The sequence below is a fragment of the Netta rufina genome (assembly GCF_964035555.1).
Source record: "Netta rufina genome assembly, chromosome: 2".
Classification (NCBI taxonomy): domain Eukaryota; kingdom Metazoa; phylum Chordata; class Aves; order Anseriformes; family Anatidae; genus Netta; species Netta rufina.
Window position 1 is genome coordinate 114,527,132 of NC_140124.1, and position 22,548 is coordinate 114,549,679.

Sequence of the window (22,548 nt, forward strand, 5' to 3'; positions counted from 1 at the left end):
GCAAGTCCAGGTTGGCTTCCTCTTTCACTCTCTGAAAGCTGTGGCAATCTATTCAAAACCATGCTCTTTTTTGAAAGCTGCTGCCCTCTTCAAGCAGCTTTCATTGAGCTGTCACAGAATGGCTGCCTAGTTTATTCCTTGAGTAATTAGTTTCCAGGAGAGAGAGGTGAGTAATTAAAACAATTATTTCAACTGTTGTTTTCCCTCTGTTGTGTTAGGTAAGGATTTTATAAGTCTGTTAATTGGTTTTGTGGTGTTCTGGCTTAATTGGCCAGAATTCCAAAGACCAACCAAATCCTTCAGACTCTCTTTTAGAAAGTGGCATAAAAGCAGCAAACATTTGCTTTTGGAGATGGATTGCATGCTTCTGTTAGCATCTAAGTCTTTTGGGAAAACCTGGATATAAACCATCAGTTTCCTTGGACAGGCTGAGCTTAATTTACCGCCTGGAAGTAGGTCAGGCGAACTTTCTTTAGGTGCCTTTGAAAAGCAAGTGTTTCTTTGTCATGACTTTTTCAAGATGAGGACAAACAACTTACTGTGGGTTAAGCTTAAAGACTGGTATTTCAGCAAATGCAGCTAGGTCTACTTGCCCTTCTGGGTAAAAATCTTCCTCTGGCAATAAACAACGATGTCCTCTGCGTTACTGTACTGTACACTGGTGCAATTCCAAATGAAAATGCTGGCCCCAGAATGCTGGTCATCTCTTAGGTTAATCAAGCTTGTGTCTAGCACAATGGTAAACTTCCCCTATGGTGAACTTTTGTCTACTGTGACACATCTGCAGAGTATAAATATAGAATGCAGGATTAAAAAATCTTCAGTATACATGAGGCTGTTCCTTTACCGTAGTGATGTCCCTCAGGAGTTGAGCAGCGGAAAAAATATTTGGGAGATGACACAAAACTGAATTGAGACATCTTTTCTTTTTCTTTTTTTTTTTTTCTGAGCTTGAAGAAGCAAGACATGAGTCTTCCTCATGAGGCTTTTGGGTACATCAGCATCTTGTCAGGCTTGTAGGAAGAGTAAAAGAACTGTCAGCGTGGAATTCAAACGTATTGTTAATTCAAATCTGAAACATTTTGCTGGAGGAAAAAAGATTCTTTCCTTGTGACAGCCACCCTCTGATTTTGTCAGATGATTTATGAATTTATTCAAATGCCACATTTATTTATTTTTTGTACTAACTACATCCTTTCTGCTTTGTTCCTTAAGCAATGTCACAGAGAACGACAACGCGAACCCAGCCGAGAGCAGCACACCTGTTTCCTGCTACCCTTGTACCATGATGAAAACCGAATCCAAAGAGCCTGAGAACACGATGCCTTTTGGAAGCCCTTCAACTGAAGCTCTGCCTTCTAGGTTATCTTGGCCAAACCATTTTTCGGGAACTGCGGAGGGCCTGAATAGGAGCGATTTCCTGCTCGATCCAAGCAGGAGCTACAGTTACCCCAGACAGAAGACTCCAGGCACGCCAAAGAGAAACTGTCCAGCACCTTTGACTTTTGACTTCGATGGGTGTGAGCTCCCTGCGGGGTACTCCCAGCTGACTCCCGCAGAGCTCACTAACACCATCTCCAGCTGCCCAAAGTCAGCAAGTTACTCTCTAGACTGCACTGATGAGAAAACTCTGGGAGTCAGCAACACAAAGCAGAGTCATTCATGTCCTGCCTTACCTCCTCGGGCACCGAAGCCGAGCGAAGAGAAACCAGTTACAGACATGGGTCCTTTGCCACTAAAAATAGATGGTGCCGAGGAGGAATCGAAAACTGGTTCTCCGGACCTGTTGGAAGATCAGTATCTCGTTAAAAAGGGCATGCAGGACACATTCTCTGTGTCCTATCCCTTCTCGTCTCCCCTCCACCTCCAGTTAGCACCAAGGTCTTGCGGGGATGGTTCTCCCTGGCAGCCACCCACAGACCTTTCTGGACTCTCGATAGAGGAAGTGTCTAAATCGCTGAGGTTCATTGGGCTGTCAGAAGATGTCATATCATTTTTTGTTACAGAGAAGATTGATGGCAATTTACTGGTTCAGCTTACAGAAGAAATCCTGTCAGAAGACTTTAAACTAAGCAAATTGCAGGTGAAGAAAATACTGCAGTTCATTAACGGCTGGAGGCCCAAGATGTGATGCTGACTAGTTTTTAGTGGAACTGTACAAGATGTGCTAGATGCACTTCAGCTCATGCATCACTTCCTGTTTTTTGCACTAAAAGCCCCTCCTGTAAATAGTAGTAGAAAAATTCTTACTATGCAGATAAAAGTTTTTGAGTGGTGAACGGATTTTTTTTTTTTTTTGGTATGTCGATAATAAAGGTAGAGAATCTGCAGAGGTGTGCCTTGTGCATCCCTGAACATTCAACAGCTGCTAAAAACTGGACACTAAAGGAACTTACTCTGTAGTCTGTTAAGACTTACTCGTATTTATTACTGAACAATTTGATGCTGAAAGACACATACCAATCCAGTTTACAGTTTTGTGTTAACTGCAAAAAAAATGTATTTCTTACAGGATTGTTTCTGTTCAAATAATATTTGGCAACATGCTGTGACTTTTTTCCTTTTCTGTTAACAAAAAGCATGTTCAGATATACAAAAACATGGTTTTGACACTACATCTGAAAATGTTAAGAATTGCTGTGAAGTGCCACTAATACATTACTCTTGCAGCATATTTTTATTAACAGTATCTTCCTGACTACCTGTAATGTGGACGTTTTCCATGTTACTTTGAACAAAAAGAGTTAATTGTTTAAAAAAAAAAAAGTCTTGCTTAGCTCAGTGCCCAAAGGGGAGGGAGAAGGGGGATTTTCCTACTGAGCCACTCTGCCCTGGCCAATTAAAAGTTTATGACCTGTGGATTTCAAAAGTTGCTTTTGTAGTCAGATGGCTGCAGTCAGCAGCACGACTTCGGGTCGTGCAGCTTTCTCATGGGAAAGGCAGTTCCCTGCACAGACCCTTCCCAGCAGATCCTGCCCCTCGCAGCTGCCAGCACATCCATCAGAGGAGCCTGTTAGTGTGGCCCTTCCACACTGGCCAAAGGAAACCTGTTACGTTTCCTCTGCTGCTGTTACAGTCATCTGAAAATGTGCTCCATGTGCTGTGCTATTCCTGGAGTCGGATCTGTGTGGGAAGGTGATAGTACTCCTGTAGGATGCCTTTGAAATAAAACGTTGGAGAGGTGGGAAGGAACAGAAGCAGTACATGCCACGCTGATAAGAAGGGGCCAAGTGAGAGCTTGGGCCATGCCTCGGGAAATGCTTGTGATGTTCACCTGTCTTACTTGCAGTGGGCTAGGAGAACACGGGTGTCAAAGTGGAAAGACTGCAGCATCACTAAGACGTGTCAACTCAATTGCCCAGTTGCAAAAACTCGCTGCAATAGACACCACACAGAAGTAGCAGTCAGAAGTGAGGGCAGACATGGGAAGGGGGTATGAGGCTGCCCCAGGAGACCTTCTGAATTTACATGCAGAAGGCTAGAAATAGGATTGACTTTTGATAGTCTGTTGCTGTTGGTTGGTAGAGCTCTCAGAAACATGTCTAAATAACCTCAGAACCCCAGGATCCCCCGCCTTTGTAGTGCTGAAGGCAAGGATTTGTGGAGGCCCTCAGGAAAGTCTGCAGAGTCCATCTTCTGCAGCTGCATATCCCAGGTCCTCAGGAGTCAGAGCCAGGGAAGCTGGAGCAGCTTCACCTTGCTCTGGCTCCTTCACCTGCTGCAGATCAGAGCCCTGCCTGGGGTGACACCATCACCTGCCTTTCTTGTTTGGAAGGACAAAGAGTGTCTCTTCCTCCAGGGCACACAGTGGGAGCGTCAAGAGAAAATAGAGTGCAGGGACAAAAAAGACAGTCTAATTTTGCCTGTTTTCTCAATTAAAATGTGGACTCATTAAAACAAATGTGGAGCAAGTGGAGCTTTCTGTTGCCTGGGCAAATTTCATGTCATGTCTCCATGCCGAAGCCAAGACGCATCATTTGTCTTGCAATAATGCAAACCACCAGTTCCCAAGCAGAGAATAAAGCACAACTGGATGTGGGTACTAGAAGGCAGTGAGCCAAAATCTATCCCAATAGAAAAACCCCAAGAGTTCATAATCTTAATCTTTTTGTTAATGTATTGACTTTTAGCAACAGATCGATAGCTTTTTCTGGATGCTTTTTAATTACTGTCCTAAAATATTTTAACTTCAATTAAGACTAAGTCAAATTCAAGTACTGTTCTGATGTGTGTGCTTGTTGGTAGGCACATGCAAATTAAAGTCGATTTGTTTTTTAACCCTCAGTATGTCTAATGAACATTCAACATGCAAAAAAAAAGAGCCTTGGTGGAATCTGCATTCATGAGTTTGCTGCACTGACATCCTGTATCCACAGACCAAAATAAAGCTGACCTGTAGAAAGGCACAGCAGTGTACCACGATTTCAGAAGCAGATCTTAGGTACAAAACTACAGCTGAAACCTCTAATTGCACACTTGCTATCGATGTCCTCCCAGTAGTCTTGTTCTGGCTTGGCGCTGCATACTTACTTTTATGTATAGTGTGTTAGTATAGTGTGTTAGCATTTGACATTTACTGTAACCCTGAGCAGCCCATCAGCTTAACTTTCCAAACCCCTTAAAGCTATTTAGGTGTTCCCAACCTCAGTGTGTTGTGTGAATGATGGGACTGCAGCATCGTGCCACCTGCACAAATGCCCAGGCAGGACTGAAGCTTCTGTTCTGGTGCCTTTGGCACTGTAAAAGGTGGCCTGAATACAGGAGCCCAACTTAGCTACATCAGTCCTACAGCAAGTCCCTAGTGTTAAGGAGAAGGCGGCACTTTGGAGATGGGGGAGGAGCAGAGAAGTCCTTCAGGCCGCAGCAGAGGAGCACGCAGTCTCTTCATAAAGGTGGGGTGTAAAACCTGGAGACTTCAATCTATAAAAGGTACAAAATGCTGCACTACTTACGGTACTTCAAGATGGAAAGTCACTTCAGTGTTCCCACTGTGATTGGAAAGATCTGCAGGCTCTGAGGAGTATCCCTGTGGTACGGACTTTCTGCCAGCTGATGCGAGTAGAGGAGACAGCACTCCACGTTTGATCAGACTTGCCTTTGGTGATTGTAGTGTTGGTCGCCTTGTGTTGGTTATAGCCGGTCTGCTTCCTAGTTCCACACGTGCCTTTAAGGGCGCTCATGATTTTAGAGGCATTTAATGATTCGTGCACTCATGCAAGTTACTGACGTGTTTTGAGTCTAAACAAGATGCAGGTTGTGGCCCTGTTGGTGTTTAACCTGAATAGCGCACTCAGCCAGGTCTGTGCTTTGAACACAAGTTCATAATGGTATTAATGACTCCAGTTTGTCATTGGCAAGTGGTACTAGCTCTGTTCCTAGCCATCCAGTGGTCTGTAACTCACCTCAAAGACCAGCAGTGCTTCCAGCTTACGTCTGTGCCAGTAAACCGAGCGGTACCCTCATGGCAGCCGCTTGCTGTTGAGGTGCTGATGTGGGCTCTTGCATGGCTTTGGTGCGAGCCAACCAGCCCATGCACGGGGTGATCCCAGGCAGCACAGCCCCGGGGCTGGCAGTCACTGGTCCCTGGGGTATAAGTCTTGCTTTGCAGAGAGTGGAGTTCAACCAGGTTGGTGGGGGAGCTGTGCTGGGTGTCCTCAGGGTCCAAAAGTGGGCTCCGGCCTGTTTGGTCTGCTACTAGAGGTGTAGCCATTGTGTTCAGAGAATGCCTGTCATGCCGCAGTGGGCTGAAAATCCCTCATGTTTTAGAGATGCCCTGCCAGTCCCAACTTTGGATTTCTTTCCTCCTTTTAAATAAACGCAAGGCCTCTGGTGTTTATTTCATTAGTGGTATCTGAAGTTGTGTATTTTTGTCAGGGTTCTTGCTTGTCTGGGGGGCTTGGTAGCAAAAATTCTGGCCTGTCATTATGTAAGGAGTTGTCTCGTTATCCCACACCAGGAAACACATCCTTTCTATGCAACATCCTTGTGGCACAAGTACTGATGTCGCCCTCAGCTGCAAAAGCTAGATTGTAGCAAAGGGGCTTTTCTGGATTGGAAACAGAATGGGCAACAGGGAGAAGGAACGGGGAGAAAATTTGAGGGGAAATGCTTGTTTCCTTTAAACACTCGTGCCTAGGATTAAGATTCTTTGTATTGCTGCCTGCCTGGCTAACCAAAGTTATATTGACATCAACTCAAAATGCCTATTTGCATTCTTGCTGTGTTGTGCAAATTGCCTACGGCTAGAAATTTAGAGACAGAAAACATTTGGTCCATCAAAATTAGAAGGAAAATGTGTTTTGAGGTGTTCTTGCAGCTAGAAGCAAGGGTTTGAAATAAATGTGTATTGCACTTTTTTTTTTCAAAACAACAGTTTTATTTGCCATTTTAATTGACTTTATTCCACAACAGCTTCAAGAAAAACAGTGTAAATAGCAATACTGTTTCAAAAACAGCATATTTTCATTCTGTCTGTAAATACTTGAAGTGTTTTCTCCTCTGTCTTCTTCTTGAATCAACTCCTCGACTGCCTCCCCGCTACATAAAGCCTGCTGGCACCAGTTTCTTGTGTGCAGGGGGAGAGTGGAGGCTGTAAGTTCCCGGTGGGGTGCCCATGGGCCAGGCTGCCTAAAATCCAAGCACCAGCCATCTGGGGCAGGACAAGGGCTTTAGCCCTGCTCTCCTGTCTTGTTTCTTTGATGCTCTGCAAGTTGTAGCATTTCCGTGTGCGAACTGGAAGGTACGAATGAAATCTTAATCGAAGCAAGGGGTTGTCCATTTTATTTGCGGTGTTAGGGATGTCAGGGCAGTAAGGAAATTCAGGCCCCTTGTCGAGACCTAGCAATAAGTGACTCTTTGTTTGTTATGTCTTAAGCTTCTGATAATCTGGAAGTTGCTCAGACTTCGCCGTTTCTGTGCATAATAACCAAATTCTCAGAGCAAAAATCTGCAGAGTGATTCTCTTGACTTGGACAATCTTCTGAATTATATTAAAATTATCTGTTAGTTCTTAGTTCTTTAGATTCACTTTGGGTAGGTCAAAAAAGTAACATTTGGGAAAAAAAAGAAAAAAAAAAAAAGAACAAAAAGAAAAGAGAAAGCCCCAAAACTTCAGCTTAGTACATTTCCGTTATAAAACAAAGCATGGTTTTTGTGGAATTCTGTGCTGTTTTGGGCTTTTGTGTAAGGCTGAAGGCAGATTATTATTTAAACCAGGTGCAAATAAATATCCCTGTAATGTATATGAACAAATTTAAACCGTGTATTGTAAGTATATAAACTGTATATTAAAGACACTATTTTCATGATACTTTAAACGTGTACTGAGTTTGTTATACTAAATCATTTGGGTTGCACATGCTACATAAAATGGTGGTTTTTCCTTCAGTAATTTCACTGGCTTATCCTCCTGCTCATCTCAATGTAAGTCAGAAATAACCGCTTCTCAAACACTGAGTTCACAAAGTAGGATGGGGGCAACTGAGAAGCGCAATCAGGCTTCTGTGTGTAACCTCTCAGGATGCATCGCTGGTTTTCCCTGTCTTTTAATTTCACTTGATCCCCTGCGCATCAAGAAGAGCTGTGCATTCCCCGAAGAATTTGTTGCCACACAGCTTTCCTGTTTCTAGCAGACACTCACCTAAAACAGTATTTTCCTGAGCCCTCGGTCTATTATCTATATTTTAGAAAATGTATTCATTTGTAGTTTGGATACGCTTTTAAGCATGAGACCATGTACAAGTATTTCTGATTTGCATGGTCTCTAAATCATGTATTGGCTGGGGAGAGAATTAGAGAAAAAGCAATGTTCTCCTCTAGGTTGCCTGTTTATGTTTCCTCCAATATCAGCAACAGGGGAAAACGTCAATTCCACAGCCATCCATGTGTCGTGCGGATAAGCTGCTTGTCGTGCCAAATTCCCCTTCGGCACAAAGCTCACTGATGCTAGGCCAAAAGAAAAGTTTTCTCCAGCACAGCGGTAGTTGTGGAGGGTTTTGTGGTGGGACCCGTTAATATATGTTTATGAGAAATAAAGCAGGGCAGGATCTGCCACAGTGGTTGCCCTCAGATTTGAGACAGATGGGGTCTGCTTGCCTCCAACCTTCACATCTGGGACAGGCAAGCAGCATGTGTGGAGGCAGGATGCGCGCAGTGCGGGGGCGGGAGGCAGAACTGCTTTCGGAAGTCAACTAAAACCTCTTTGCTCACCAAGAGCAAAGCTGTCTAGGACACATCTCTGAAGAGGGGGAAGGAAAATATTTAGATTTTTTAATGCTGCCACCAGTTTGCTCCAGGCTTGTGTGAAAGGGTCTGGTGGGAAGTGTTCGGTGCATGAAGTAGAAAGACTACCCGCTGCAAGATGTGGCCGTCTCCCTGTCAGGAAAGTGCTGTTCGGAGGGAGGCATTTTCTGTGTACGTGTGTTACGGCTGTCATCAGTTCTGATGCCAATCTCCTGTCTGCCTCTCATCACTGTGTCTACCTGTAAATACCAGTTGGGATTGTAGGCTGGGGAGCGACCTGAAAATGTGGCCTTCTTCCTTTGGGGAAGTGCAAGCTTAACACCTGTGGGCATACCTCCCCTCTTGGTACAGCACACTCGCTAAGTAAACCTCCTCTAGGTCTCTCAGGAGAACAGTTAATCCATTGTCCCTCTTGCAGGGGCTCCTATCCTTGAGCTGTGATGCTGTGGCCTTCAGGATGTGGCAGGAGCCAGCCGTCCCATCCTACCACGCCATGACTAGAGGCTCAAGTGCCTTTCTGTGTCTGACTGTGCTCCCTCAGGTCATCGCCAGCCTGGGACACACATCATCATGCTCTGTTGCCCTGGTACGAAGATGCTGCATACCTCCAGACGCCCGCAGCCTACACAACTGCCTTCTCCTGTGCGACTGATAGCTGCAAGCATGGACACAGCGATCCTTAATTCTGCTTCTTGACCCACCTGACCTAGTGGTGGTGTCCCTGCCCATGGCAGGGGGGTTGGAAATAGGTGATCTTTGAGGTCCCTTCCAACCCAAGCCATTCTATGGTTCTTCCATGCCACGAGCAGATGGTGGGATTTGCAGCTGCTGAATGAACAGCAGAAAATCTGGGCTGCCCGGGCGGCTGCCATTAGGTGGTTTTGCCCAGGCCCTTGGTGCTGCTGGACCAGCTCCCTGGCAGCCTTGCTCTCACTCCAGCATGGGTTTTAGGGATTCCCTTGGGATCCCTTGCTAAATGCTGCCTCTGCCTGTATGGTGGGCATTGAAATGGCAACTCCGGTGGATGCTCAAAAAGTCAAGATTAATTTTAATATATTCCTTTTCTCCTTTTTTTTTTTTTTTCTTCCCCCTCTATGCTCAAATAAGGCCAGTTTTTGTTGAACGTCGTCAGTATTTATATTTTTATTCAGTTGCCAGGAACCAGTGCTTATCATTTGCCAAGATAAAGCATTGCTACCCATTTTCACTCAACGCAGTGAAAAACTGATATGAAGAGTGGGTTTGACAGAAGGGTGTCTTTCTCCCCATTCTCACTGTGAAATTCAAAGGTAGAAAGCTCAAGATGGGCATCCAGGCCACCACGATGTGAGCAATAGAAATATGACCCAAGTCCTTATGTATTGCTCAACGAGACCTCAAAATGCCCTTGACTCGCAGGCAGGACAAAAGAAATCTAGTGCCAAACACTCTTGGATTAAATGAAAACCATTCCTCTGAGGGAGTCTGGGGTAGGAGGAAGAAGAACAAAAGAACAGAAAACCGGGAGGAAGAAGAAAAAATGATATATGCCAAGTCTGAGGAGGTGGCAAGGAAGTGGAGGGAAGCGTGCTCTTGCTTCATGTATTACTTGTACGTCCCACGCAGGGTCAGACCAGCACACGGCTGCCGGGAGATGAAACCTGCAGTAGGGGTGGTGGAAAAAGACAGATGGGGTCAGGGAACTCATCAGGACTCATTGCCAATCCCATAAATGCGCTGCCACAAGAAGGATCTGTTTTAATTGTGCTGCTGCTGTTCCATTACACAGCACCAACAATTATTCTTAATGAATACAGGGGTCAGTGAGGCAGGATGCCAGGGCCGGGTTTCCAGTGGGTTCATGCAAACAGAAAGCAGGAGGAAACTCTAATGGGTTGACACTGGCAGAGCCCTGAAGAACTGCATATATCTTGGCTAACCTTATTTGTTTAACTGCAGATCTGCAAACGGGAGAAACATCTGACAGATAAAAATGATCACAAATGCTAGTGCCAGACAGCTTCTGTTCCTGGCAGGCAAAGCATGGGCCATCCTTGTAGCCTCCCATCCAGGTTCCTCCTGAAGACAAAGGGTATATTCTTGTTCCTCAAACAGTTTGGAAAATTGTACTGGATTAGCATTTCTCCCTTTGTTAGCAAATTGGTGGGACTGCAATAGGGACTAGCATATCTACATCTACATCATGGATATCCTCTTGCCTTACTATTGATTACTTGAATGTTTGTGTCTTCTCTTTCCTGAAATGAAAGGCAATGGCAGTAAAGCAGTCTTCTCTTACCTATCCAGTAAGCTTTGCAATAACCATTCCTTCCTTCCTGGAAAAAAAAAAAAATCTTAGGCACATATTGTTTATTCTTTTGATTCTTCTCTAATACAGCTTTACAGCTTTATTTTATTTTTCTTGAAAGAAGAAAGTGTGATCTCCCCATGAACTGAGCTTTGAGCTTAATAGAGCTCAATCTGATCTGCTTGTGCAGTGCCAAAAGCTAGGGCTTGGAAACTGAACCTCTGCAGGAGTGCAGTGGACCAAGCATTAAAAGCTCTCTAACTGGGAGAGCAACAAAACAATACAAAACAGTAAAAAAAAAAAAAAAGTACTTCTTTCCCAGTTCTTCATGTAAAAAATCAACCCATCCCCAAGCCTGCTATATGGCATGATATTTTTGCTCCTACCTCCCTGAAAGCAGTTTGTTTTTTCCCCACTCTGGGGAATATCGAGTCGTCCCCTGCTACCATCTAGCTGCATGGTGTTCAGTTTCACAAGCACATATCACTTCATTTATCTTTGATAGCTAGCAGCTGGAATTTGATTTTTGTAACTTGGCCAAATAGCTTGTGTTCATATTTCCTTAAACCAGTGTTTTTACAAGAAAAAATATCTACCTGAAGTAAAACCATATAGATGACCCATGAAAATTGATATCATTCCAACTGATGGTTTTAAATAGAAAAATTAAAGGACAAAACATAAATGAAAAGGTTATATTTAGGCCTCAGGTTCTTATTCTTATGCCTGAATCTGCGGGGCTGATCCAGAACCTTCCTGGAGCCATGGACTTCCATATACAAGGTGCAACTTTGCAATTTCTTTTGGAAAGTCTTATGTTTGAAGTGTGGCAGACCAGCAGTGAGGAGGAACTTCCTAACAGGGATGAGAGACCTCTCTGCCACACTGCCACCTCTGAGTGCAAAGGACCCCCACACAGAAGAAAAACAAGCCTAGGAGAAGCAATGGAGGCCCAGCCCGAGACGCATGGACATAGCACTAAGGGACATGGTTTAGTGCTGGGACTCAGTAGGTCAGGTTGATGTTTGGATGATCTTGAAGGTATTTTCCAAACTAGATGATTCTATGATTGTATGACTGGGGAGAAAAAAGCCCTCCCGGTTCTCAAGAGAGGTGCTTTATACCCACTTATTCATGTGGTTCTGAAGGAAATGTCCCAAATACAAGGATCAACATAAACGTTGTCCTAGACCCCAACCTCAGCACTTCTCAAGTTGTTTGTGAAACCAAACTTTCTGCATGAGTTTCCTCTGACAAAATTCACCCTGAAATGAAATAGGATCTTTTGAAGCTAAAGGGGATTCCAGCCAAAAAGCTGAAACAATGTTCATGAGCAAATTCTGACCCAAGACATTATTGAACCTCTTAGTCCTGTGTTATACATCAGGAAAATTGTTTCCAGAGAGCCATTCTCCATAGCAGCCACTGTTTATTGCTCTCCATTTTGCTGCAAGCCAAGTTCATAAATGCATTTTAATTGATGTAATGGAAGATTCAGATATTTTTTTTTTTTGAAAAAATGGATTATAATTCCTTCAATTTTGCTGAAATATTATTTCTGATATCGTTTTAAATAGTTTTTGTCTAGAAGGCTTTGCAAGTTCTTAATTTTTAATACTTACCACAAGCCGTTTGACATGAGAGCTCTTTAAAAGTCAGAGCATCAATAAAAGCTGGCTGGCCCCTGATTAGCTCATTTTCTGCTAAAGCTGTGTTGCATTGCTGACTGCAGGTGTGTGTATGTGTGTGCACCTGAACGTATGTGTGCATATGCATGTAAGTAAAAGAAATGCATGAATAAAAAATCATCTGCTGCTTGCCTGCTACTTGCCGTGCAGCTCGACCACTTCTGCAATACTGAAAACATGAGTTTTTCTAGTGTGTGAAAGCAAGCAAGTGAACCTGCCTGGCAGACAGGAAGCAAAATCTGTTTGTGAAGACAGACTGACAGTTCAAGAGCAGGGGAACAGGAAAGGGCTGATCCAGCCTCCCTTTCAAGTTTGCTTAATAATGTTTTTTTCTCTTCTAAGAAATCAAAGATTACATTCACACAGGTAAAGGGCTTTTTAATTTGATTGTTTTAACTGAGCTTCTTCATGCAATTCTCCATTTGATTTAATTCTATTTAGTATGATAAATGCTTTTGAATCTGATTTTTTTTTTTTCATTTTCACGTATGAAAAATAGAGATGAAAGATTAGCTTCTGGCAACCTGCGTCAAAATCTAATTTGGCTGGAAACGAAATGAATTTGGATTTAGCTGTATCTCCTGGATAGTTCTGCTGCAACAACAAATCTTCATAAAGTTAAGCTGTCTCTGCTCAGGGAGTGGAAGAGGTGTGTGTAGCTGAGTGGGGAGAAGCTGGCTGCCTGTGCCTGACTGTGCTCAATGCCATCAGATCCTCAAAATGTAAAGGAATTTAGGATTTTAAAGTAAGATTACTGTAGCAGCTTTTCATGGTTTAATTATTTTATATTGGAGGCTGTTGAATGATGCATTCGGTGAGCTGATTGCTTTTCAGAGAGCATTAAAAGATTTAGTCTCTCCCTATTTCAAACATTTGGAAATGGTCGTGTTGGGATTGAAAGAAGCTGTGGAGCAAATCATGTCTCTCCTCCTATGCCAGCAGCTCGCTTCCTTGGTAGCTTGGGCCGTGTGGAAGGAATTGTGACAAAATGTAATTATTTTGGATTTAAGCTTTGTTGTAGCTCCGTCTGTGTTTTTTCTCTCAGCTGTGTAAAGGCAATATGCACCACTTGTCAGGGTTTTTAATCAACGAGTGTTGGTGTGGCGCTTTCCATCTGCGCTGCTGCTGTCGCTGGTCCTACCCAGAAGAAGGGAGCTGGCATTTGTCCCTGTGGGAGGCCATCCTACAGGCTTGGGACCATTTTGTTCCTGGGGTGAGTTCCAGATCAGGGTAATGTAGGCATGGAAATAACAACACAGGCAGCTGAAATGCCATCATGTGCTCTGCTCCTTTCCTCGCCATATGTGTGACCACAACTATGGGAACCGACATCCGCCCTCGTTGACACAAGCAGGGAAATATCCGAATATCACCTATCCCAAGAGCAACCAGATCTGCTTACCACATTGCACAGACTGCATGGAAGGTACTGACTTTAAATTTATTTAGGAGAATGTGCAGGAGGAATACACGATCACAAATATCTCCTTGAGTGCAGGTGCTTTTGGCCGACCAGCCCTTCCCAAGGCACTGCCGGATGGCATCGCAGGTGGGCACGTCAGCAAAGCAGCTTTCCATGAGGACCATGGTGTCAAATAGGTCAATTATTACCAAAAAACGTTGAGAGTTTTCTCTTAAGGACCCACTCACAAAGACCCCATATGTTTTGTAGCCAGAAACAGGGCTTGGTTCCTGTTCGAAAGGGTGACGTGCTGGGTCTGGCTGGGACAACCTGGATGCCAAGAGCCAGATCCCTCAAGCTCAGTGCCCGAGCAGGATGATGGTTTCACAAAGCAGAAGCTGAGGTGGCATTGGTGGCATTTCCCTGTTTTCTGTTTTACAAATTAAATTTCCAAGATGATTATTTTTTTCTCACCCTGCGGGTTTTACCAGACTTCTCCAATCAGTGTTTAGGAAAGTGTCTGACAAAGCCCAGCAGCCCGATCAACCTTTTGCAAACAAAACAAAAAATCAGTTGTCTTCTCTCATTCCCTCAAAGTTAACCCTAACTCCAAAATACATCCTTTGGTGGGATGTCCCATGCTTCACCGAATACAGATAACCAATCTGCTAGCATTTAGGGGTACAGAAGGAAGGAAATCACTTGTATTCTGCAGTTGTGTTGCATCGTTCTGGTTCTTTTGAATTCTGATGTCGAAACTTCGTTAAATCCTCTTTTAGTGTGTATTTCACTTGCTAAGCCATAGTAAAATGGATAAACCTAATAATTTCTTTGAATTTGATTCCACTTGTACATTCTCTTTCCTAAGCAGCTTTCGGTGTCATGAAAACAATGGTCCAGTATTTATTTAATAGTTAACCTATATAATAGTTAATCTCATGACATTTCTCTTAATCCGAAGGAAAATACCCGGGACAATAATGCTGGCTAATAATATCAAACTGATGAGCAAAGAAATAGCACCCACATTCTCAGCTGATGATGTGGCAAAGATCAAGAAATTCTGCAAAGCTCAGACTAAAGTAAGTTATAAATTGCACTAATATCAGCTAATGGATAATGAGATTCCACTCTAATGTTGGTAATGTGCAATGTAAGTGTTTGCTGTTTCTTAAATAGGATATCTTTGACCATTTAAGCAAGTCTTTAGCACCAAACATTCATGGCCATGAGTATATTAAAAAAGCTATTTTGTGTATGCTACTTCAGGGTAATGAGAAAGTTCTCAACAATGGGACACGCATTAAAGGAGACATCAATATCTTATTATTAGGTAAAAGCATGTAGAGTTAATAGTGCATTGATAAGTTATTTTATTATCCCCCCTCCTCATCATGCCAGTGTAGTTCTGTTATGCAATATTAGCAAGAAAATAAAAGCCAAACCAGTACAAAGACTCATTTTGTCTCATACAAGAATGTTTGTTAGTGTCTTAGGATCAATTTATTTTATCCTTGGGCACATTTTTACAATTATTTCTGTTTTGTCCCACACTTCCCTATTTACTTGACATCTGTTCTATGTTTCCAGCTAGTGTTGGCATGAAGTGCAATAGAGTCTAATCCTGCACTGTTTATTCGGGCAAGACACCCACTGCTTTCACGAATGGGCTTTGGTTTATTGCTCAAGTTGATGGAACTGTTCTGCTTCTGTCACTTGTAGGCATGTTGGCTGTTCAGTTGTGACTTCATTTCTAAATGCTTTGTGTTCAGTACTCATAATTGAGTTAGATTAACCTGTCAATGCTAACCTGCTAACAGAGAAACTTCTGGCAGATGTACTGGCTTCCCTGCAGAAATCAAGTTCTACTGAGATTCAGTCAAATTTCTGAGAACTTGCTTTACAAAGGGAGAAACCTAAACCAAAATCCTCTATTTGAATACTCCCTTTCTTTCTTGAAGAGAACAACTTACATGCTGACCTACTGGTAGCACTGAAACAACTCTTTATCCACTCTGCACTACATTTTAGACATGTCAGTACAGACAGAAATTGCCATGATCTGTTGTTACCCAATGACTTCATGTCAAAAGAGCTCACTGAGTGCCTGAATTACCTTGCCATGTCTCCAAAAATAGTGTGCAGAGAGCCACATTTATAGACAGGCACCCAATGACATGCTGGGCTTTGTAATCCAAAGGACTATCCAGTAAAGCTTAATAAAGCCAAAAGCTCATCCCTTAATAAAACAGAGTGTCGGATTGGACACCGACATACCTCTTCAAAATTTGGAATGAGATCTTAAAGAAAAAAGAGGGTAAAAATATTATTCTGGGAGGATTTTGAAGCAATAACTTGAAGAAAGTATAGTTTTATAGAAAGCATTTCTCTCCAATTTATTGAGACAGCAGGATTTCTGAGGAAGTCTGTACTACCTACCTGTATTGCAGTGATGTCTAGAGGGGTGGTAGCTATCTGAAAATAGTGTAGTAATATATATACTTAAGAAAGCAGTTGTGGTTCTTTTAAATATATGCTTACATTCTTTACCTTAGAAATGCCAGCTTCTCCTTCTTTCCTTTTTTTAGTATGAGGCCAAATTGAGCGACTGTAATACTTCTTATACTCCAGTAGTGTTGGTGTAACCTTACCATTAGCTAATGCAATTTAGAAACTAATCAGCAGTGCAAGATTTTCAAGTTTGTTAAAAATTGGGAGCATTCTGGGGAGGAAATGATGGGAAAACAAACTAAAACTTAAACTCTAAATGCAAAGGATTTCTTACAAGAGCCTTTCAGCTTTGGGAACTTTAAGGCTCAAGCATGTATCTCTGTAATACTTTGTCTACTTCCAATGGCCTGAACCTGTGGTTTTGGAGATCCTGGTGAAGCATGGCAGGCTCCTGCACCTGCAGTAATGAAAGGTGCTGATTTAATTTGTTTGCAATTTTCTTCTGTTCTGAAGTTCAGCTGGAGTTGAAAATTATACCTCATGATGTTTATATGGAAGCTGTGTTTTCAAATAACATATGAAATAAAAGGCTGAAAAAAAAAAAAAAGTACCAATAATGTTTTATTAACAAGGTTTAAGTGAATGCTTTAAACTTCAGAAGTTTTCGTCTTCGTTAATTGAAGAACAGAAAAACTCTGCCACTTCTCAGTATCCATCTCAACATTCAGCTCTCACCTAATACTAATGATGTTCTTACAACACTTTCAGAGTCATAGTCACCTACCTCCTTGCAGGAGGGTGGTTAGAAACGCTAAGTAAAAAATGCTTATGACGAATATCTAGTGGTAGCTTGTCGATGTTGGCTGCCTTGATAACTGCATGCTGGTTGCATCAAACTCCTCTGGAGTTTGCAGGACCAGGGTTAGCATCCTCTGACCCATCAGCAGGGACAGAGCCACTGGCCATTGGGGTTTAGTGACAAGGGGCAAGAATTATTTCAGGGCCAGCCAGGTCCATGTCCCTGCTTGTGCAGGCATGCCTGGGCTGAAAGGCATTGCTGGGGCAGCAAGGATCAAATGCACAACCAGGCGCTGGTGCGTTGCCTTTTCTCAATCTGAGTTGCTCTGAGCTCTTACATCTCCGAATAGTCCTGACTTAGCTGTCTTTCCAATAAATTGAGGAAACTGATTTCCCTTTTCCCAGGGGCACTTGGACAATTAATTGCAAAAATACTTTGTAAGTGCAAGAGCATTTATCTCATTCAAGTCCATTCCTTCCAGAGCTTGAATGTCCCGATTCATTTTTATCAGAGTGTTTAGCCCCTGCCATCATCAGCAAGTGGATGATGATTGCCCCTCACTCCCAGCTGAGAGGTCTGGGCCTGCATCCTGCAGTCCCTGACTGGGATGCTCCTCCCATTTGTGTCTCTTTTGCACATCCATGGAGAGGATTCAGGGCCCCATCTGCTGGGACCCACAATGTTTCCCTCTCCGTAATAGCTTCCTGTGTGTTTGCATAGGGCATGCTGGGTTGTTAAACATCACCAGAGCTTCAGGTTTGAAGATAAACAGCCCTGCTGCAGCTGGGACAAGACCTTTGGCAGCAGGAGTCCTGCTAATGTGTGGCTCCATCTGATACTACCCAGGCCCTCAGGAGTTCGTGGCCTCTTTGCACACAGTGACTATTGGTAGGGTGAAAACATGCAAAACATATTTTGACTTCATTGGTGCCTGCTTATATTTCAAATGCTTGCAGCATCTCTTGTGACAAAAACCTAACACAGTGGGGAGGGAGAACATGTTGCAATATTTAATGACATAAGAGAAATAAATGGTGCACTCATGGATACTCCACAAGCCATTCAGCAGAAAATAATCATTCACATATATGCTGAATAAAATGGTAGCAAAGAAAGGAGAGGATTTCTCTACCGCTTACTAGGCTACTCCATTTTTGCAGTGCTCTGAGACTAGTGTGCAAAAGGCCTTGACCCTGCAATTGAGGGATGGCGAAGAGCTTTTTGTTCCCCTTTAAGAGGTGATCTTTGCATGGCAAAATATTCCCTAAATCGCTTCCACTGGCAGCAGGGGGTCCCCAGGAAGGCAGTTGACAGCAGCTGTAACTGCTGATTAAGAAACTGATGCTCAGCCTTGCATTTCCAAAGATAGCAAACTTTCTGCCTTTTGAGCTCTACAGCCCCCCTGTTGTGTTCCAGGCCCCACACTGATGGCTGCACACTTTGGCTCCTGCACCATGAACCTGTCTTGGTGCCACCAGAGTGCCCATCCCTTCCTATGGAGATGCTGCCCAGGGAAAACCTGGGCTGCTGCTGCTGTAGGGATGGGTTTGCTACACCCACAGTGGTGTTTCTGCCCCAACGAAGGAAAGTTATAGCTGGGCTCAGTCTCAGATGTCACCAGACCAGACCTGGATGCTAAACTTGTTGGCTATTCTCTGGCAGCGTGTCCTTGGTATTTTGTGTAACGCCTTGAAATAGTCCCAGTGCCACCCTATTAAGGAAGATGAAAGGATTTTACAGCCAAAGAATAGCTGTGGAATGGAGCAAAAAAAAATGTCATTTTTAGCCCAGCCCTATTCCACCAGGTCGCTGAGATGCTGTGGGAAGCAAGACAAAAAGCAAATGTGCAAGTCCATCCACAGCCAGTCTGAGAGTGATCTGACATGCACTTAGAAAAGCAAGTGGCACCACCACGTCTGGGCACCAGGGCAGGACTGTAGTTAAATGAAGGTGTTTATACAGCTCTGCTAGCACAAAGGTCTGGATCTTGCTCATCTGAATCCCAGCCTGCTCGTGTATTCAAAGCTATTCTTGTGCTGATCCCGATCACCTTGGGGGAAAAAAAGGTAAGTAAACCTCTGTTCCTCCTTTCCCCACAGCTCAGTTCAGAAGTACCTTTGAGGTTGCTGGGACTGCATTCAAAATGAACGCGTCTGTGGCAATTTGTATTTCTCAGAAATTCAAATCTGTTCCAAAGTTCAGGCTCCATTCTCGGGGGGAAGGCGGCTGCACGCTGGTGCTCTGTCTGCCTGTTGTGGGCAGGGCTGTGGGCAGCAGAGGAGGGCTGATGGCAACCCACGCAGGGCTGCCTGTGTGACCACTCAGGGACACGGCCAAGAAAGGCGGACAGCTCAGGGTCTGGCAAGGGGGAGTAGGAGCGGGATGGTGGCTTTCCTCCCACAGAGGACAAATATTTATATCTGCCCCTGCAGCAGCCTGCGGAGGAAAGGGTGCTTCTCAAGGCCAGCAGAGCTGGCAGCACAGGGTGCCACAACTGGCTTTCTCCTCAGCAGAGGCCTTGGAAGGTGTTAGGCTTCCAAGTTTTTCTTCAGTCTTGCAGCTTCCAAGGATTAAATATGTTTTTGTGATGCTTGTACCACTGCAGCCTTCGAGCCGTGGTGCCTGCAAGCCTGAGAGGTGTGCTTTGCTAGAAGCTAATGGAAATGGGTTTAAAATGGAGGTGCATAGTGTCAATTGCTGTGAGGTGGGAACTTATGGAAAGGGGACCAAACCAGCAGGCTCCTGAGTAGCAGGAACTGTTTGTGCTCCACAGTGCAAGACAGCGTCTGCTTGGGAGAAGTGGCCCATAAACTACCAGGCAGTGACCCACAGTGGTGGGTTGCTATCTTAATTTTATCCTCTCTCTCTCTCTCTCTCTCTTTCTCAATGTCTGTCTTTCTCTGTCTCTCTCTTTTTCACTTAAGAAAAAACATATTTTCTTTTCCCAGTGGCTTTTCTTTTTCCACATCCATGCAATCACAGATGCCAAACCTTAAGCATGATCACTATTCTTTCAGCCAAGGCAAACCTGCAGTTGTCAGAAGTGCCTGCAGAGATGACCCTTTACCCAGCTGAGGTAATAGATACACTCATTTTCTGCTCCTCTCCTTAATTCCACCTTACACAGACAAATCTTTGCTAGGGAAGAAGGTATAAAAGTAGCAGTCTGACTTTTCCAAGTGGCAACAGAAACTCTTACCACAATTAATAAACTGAAGTTTACCAAACAACGTAATAACTACCAGGCTTAATAAACTAATAGCTTTCTTAACAAACTGAGCTGAAGTCCTGACGTTATTTTGTGTAACTCATCACTCTCTGTTCTGAATGAGCAAACATCATTTACATGAGTGAAAGCTGCAGCCAAGCTCTGGTGTTCACAACATGATGAAATGTATGAAAAAAAAGCAATCACAGATGAAGAGGGAGACGTGTTGCTAACAGGATTTGAGATTTTTTTTTTTTTTTAATTCCAGCATAGATGACATGGATCCAGATGGTGCTAAAATAAAAAAAAAAAAAAAAAAATCAAGGACAAATGCACACACAGAGCTCTAGCAGAACAAGATGGCTGGTTCTAGTTACATATTAGTAGCCTCTCAGCAGAAATGCTATCATTAAGATGTTAATCAAAATGTTCCATCAAATTGTTCAGAGATAAGATTCAAATCTGATAAAGAGCACACAACTACATTTTTCCCATGAGTATTTCACTGGAAGAGCAATAATGTTTATGTATTGTATGATTAAGCACTGCAACCTTGGGAAACAGTGAAGTTTGGTTTTGTTCTTTTAAGTTCCAGACATTCAAGTTAAACATCTTTGACATTATTTTGTCTTCACAGAAGGTGAAGTCAAAGGCAGAGATCAAGCACAGAACATTTCATCCCAATTGGAGGGAGTTTAGGAATTACGAGCAAGTGAAAATGAAAACCTGTCTGCAACCTTTTTGATACCAGCTACAGTGTGCTTGGCGTAAGTAATTAGCTTGACTGGCAAAACAAAATTAAAATATGATTTTTGAAAAAGAAATAAGGAAAATAGAGAAAGAAGGCACCAGGGATGATTTTGAAGAATTTTAACACAAAGGAGACTGATTTGTGTGTGCTCCAGCAAATTATTAGTGTGTAGGTGGGTTGATCAGTCTGAATTGGCGTGGTAATAGTTATTTTTACCCAGCTCATTCTGTTGATTCTCAGAAAGAGGAGAGGACAAGGAAAGCAACCACATGGAATATGTCTGCTGCAAAGAATTCCTAATCTCCTTGCACAAAGGGAACTACTAATGCTTGACTTTAGCTCTCTCTTTTTGTAATAAACTAGAATATGAAATTGATAGAAGTGGGAAAATGAGATCATCATATATTTAATTTCTTCATAATTTCCAAATACAATCAGAGCATAATACAGATATTTTGCCATTGCTGCATCAAATGCTACAAAAGTCTCTAAGCAACCACTCTAGACTTAAGAAACAGCAATTGACAGGATGACTGTTCAGAAAAGGCAGGTTGCTTGGCAGTTGTCTTCTTTTGATACCTGACTGTCTGTGCTATTGGCAGTAAAGACAGATAGACTGAAAGTGCAGTCCAAGTGGATAGGAGACTTCAGCTTATATTTAAGAAAATCAAAGTTTTTTGTTTGTTTGTTTGTTTGTTTTTAACAGATGGATAGCATCTGTGTCTTAGGGTAAGTCCCTGAGCTCTAACAGCGAAAAAAATGGAGAAATAGCACTTCTCTGTTCTGATATCACAAGGCAGTCTGCACCTAAAAAAATGACACCTCCTGACTCCAGCCCTGCATCCTGGAACCTCGACTACCTAAGTGTGGTGCTAGACACCTGAAATTCCTAGCTGACATAAGATAACTTGTGTCTAGGATCAGTCCCTTTTCTGCATTTAGGCAGGGCAGTGCCAGCCAGAGCATTATGATTCAGTTTTCTTTACTAGTGCAAAAGCTAAACTGAGCAAGCCAATCCATCTGTGTGATGCAAATAGCACTGAAATTGGCCTGGTTTGCCTGTAACGGGAATAGGAGGCTGTGCATAATGTTTTGCACTGATATTAGGTAGCATGACTAGATTTTCTGCAATGCTGAGATCCTTGAAGACGGACGAGTAGATAGAGCAACCTACCTTTGCTTTTGTGTCTGTATATGTATGCATGTTTTTTTCCCCTCTAAACCTGAGCCACTGACTAGAAATGTATGTATTTGTATATTTATTTATTTCTAAGCTCATGCTGTAACTCCTGATAGACTCCACACTGGGGGATGAGTCACAAACACAGCTCGAAGTACGACATGGATATACTCTGCTGGCTCTGGCTGTGCTGACAGCCCTGAGCCCAGAGCAGGAGGAGCAGAAAAGAGCAGAGAAGCTACCATTCCTTTAAGCTGGGGTCTCTGCTAGGGGGTTCATCACTGGGTACCAGCTGAGACCTGTACTTGAATGAGGAACAGGAGCAAGGTGGTCAACCTAGGACATCAACATCCACAGCTCAAATACATGATGGGAGCCCAGCAGTAGACTTTTACACAAGTCCTGATGGGTAGAGAGTGGAGTGTGTCTACTTTGCATGGCTCCAGGGACACAGGCAGAGCAATTCCTTGTTAAAAATTTTAACCTGAATCATCAAAGTGTGAGAAGGATGTGAAAAAAAAGAAGTGGAATTTTATGGAGC

At 43.2% G+C, this 22,548-nt stretch overlaps 2 protein-coding genes across 2 annotated transcripts in view; one reads left to right on the forward strand and one right to left on the reverse strand.

Annotated features, from left to right (window-relative positions):
- Positions 1-7,256, forward strand: part of GAREM1 (GRB2 associated regulator of MAPK1 subtype 1) — a 104,496-nt gene extending 97,240 nt beyond the window's left edge. The window contains exon 6 of the mRNA XM_084282290.1: positions 1,216-7,256. Within this exon, the coding sequence (XP_084138416.1) occupies positions 1,216-2,131 (916 nt within the window). The 3' untranslated portion in view covers positions 2,132-7,256. The remainder of the gene's footprint in view (positions 1-1,215) is intronic.
- A 15,000-nt stretch (positions 7,257-22,256) lies between these two features.
- The window catches only part of MEP1B (meprin A subunit beta), a gene marked incomplete at its 3' end in the record, with an annotated part of 50,064 nt that continues 49,772 nt past the window's right edge, over positions 22,257-22,548 (reverse strand). The window contains exon 23 of the mRNA XM_084281666.1: positions 22,257-22,343. Coding sequence (XP_084137792.1) covers positions 22,257-22,343 — 87 coding nt within the window. The remainder of the gene's footprint in view (positions 22,344-22,548) is intronic.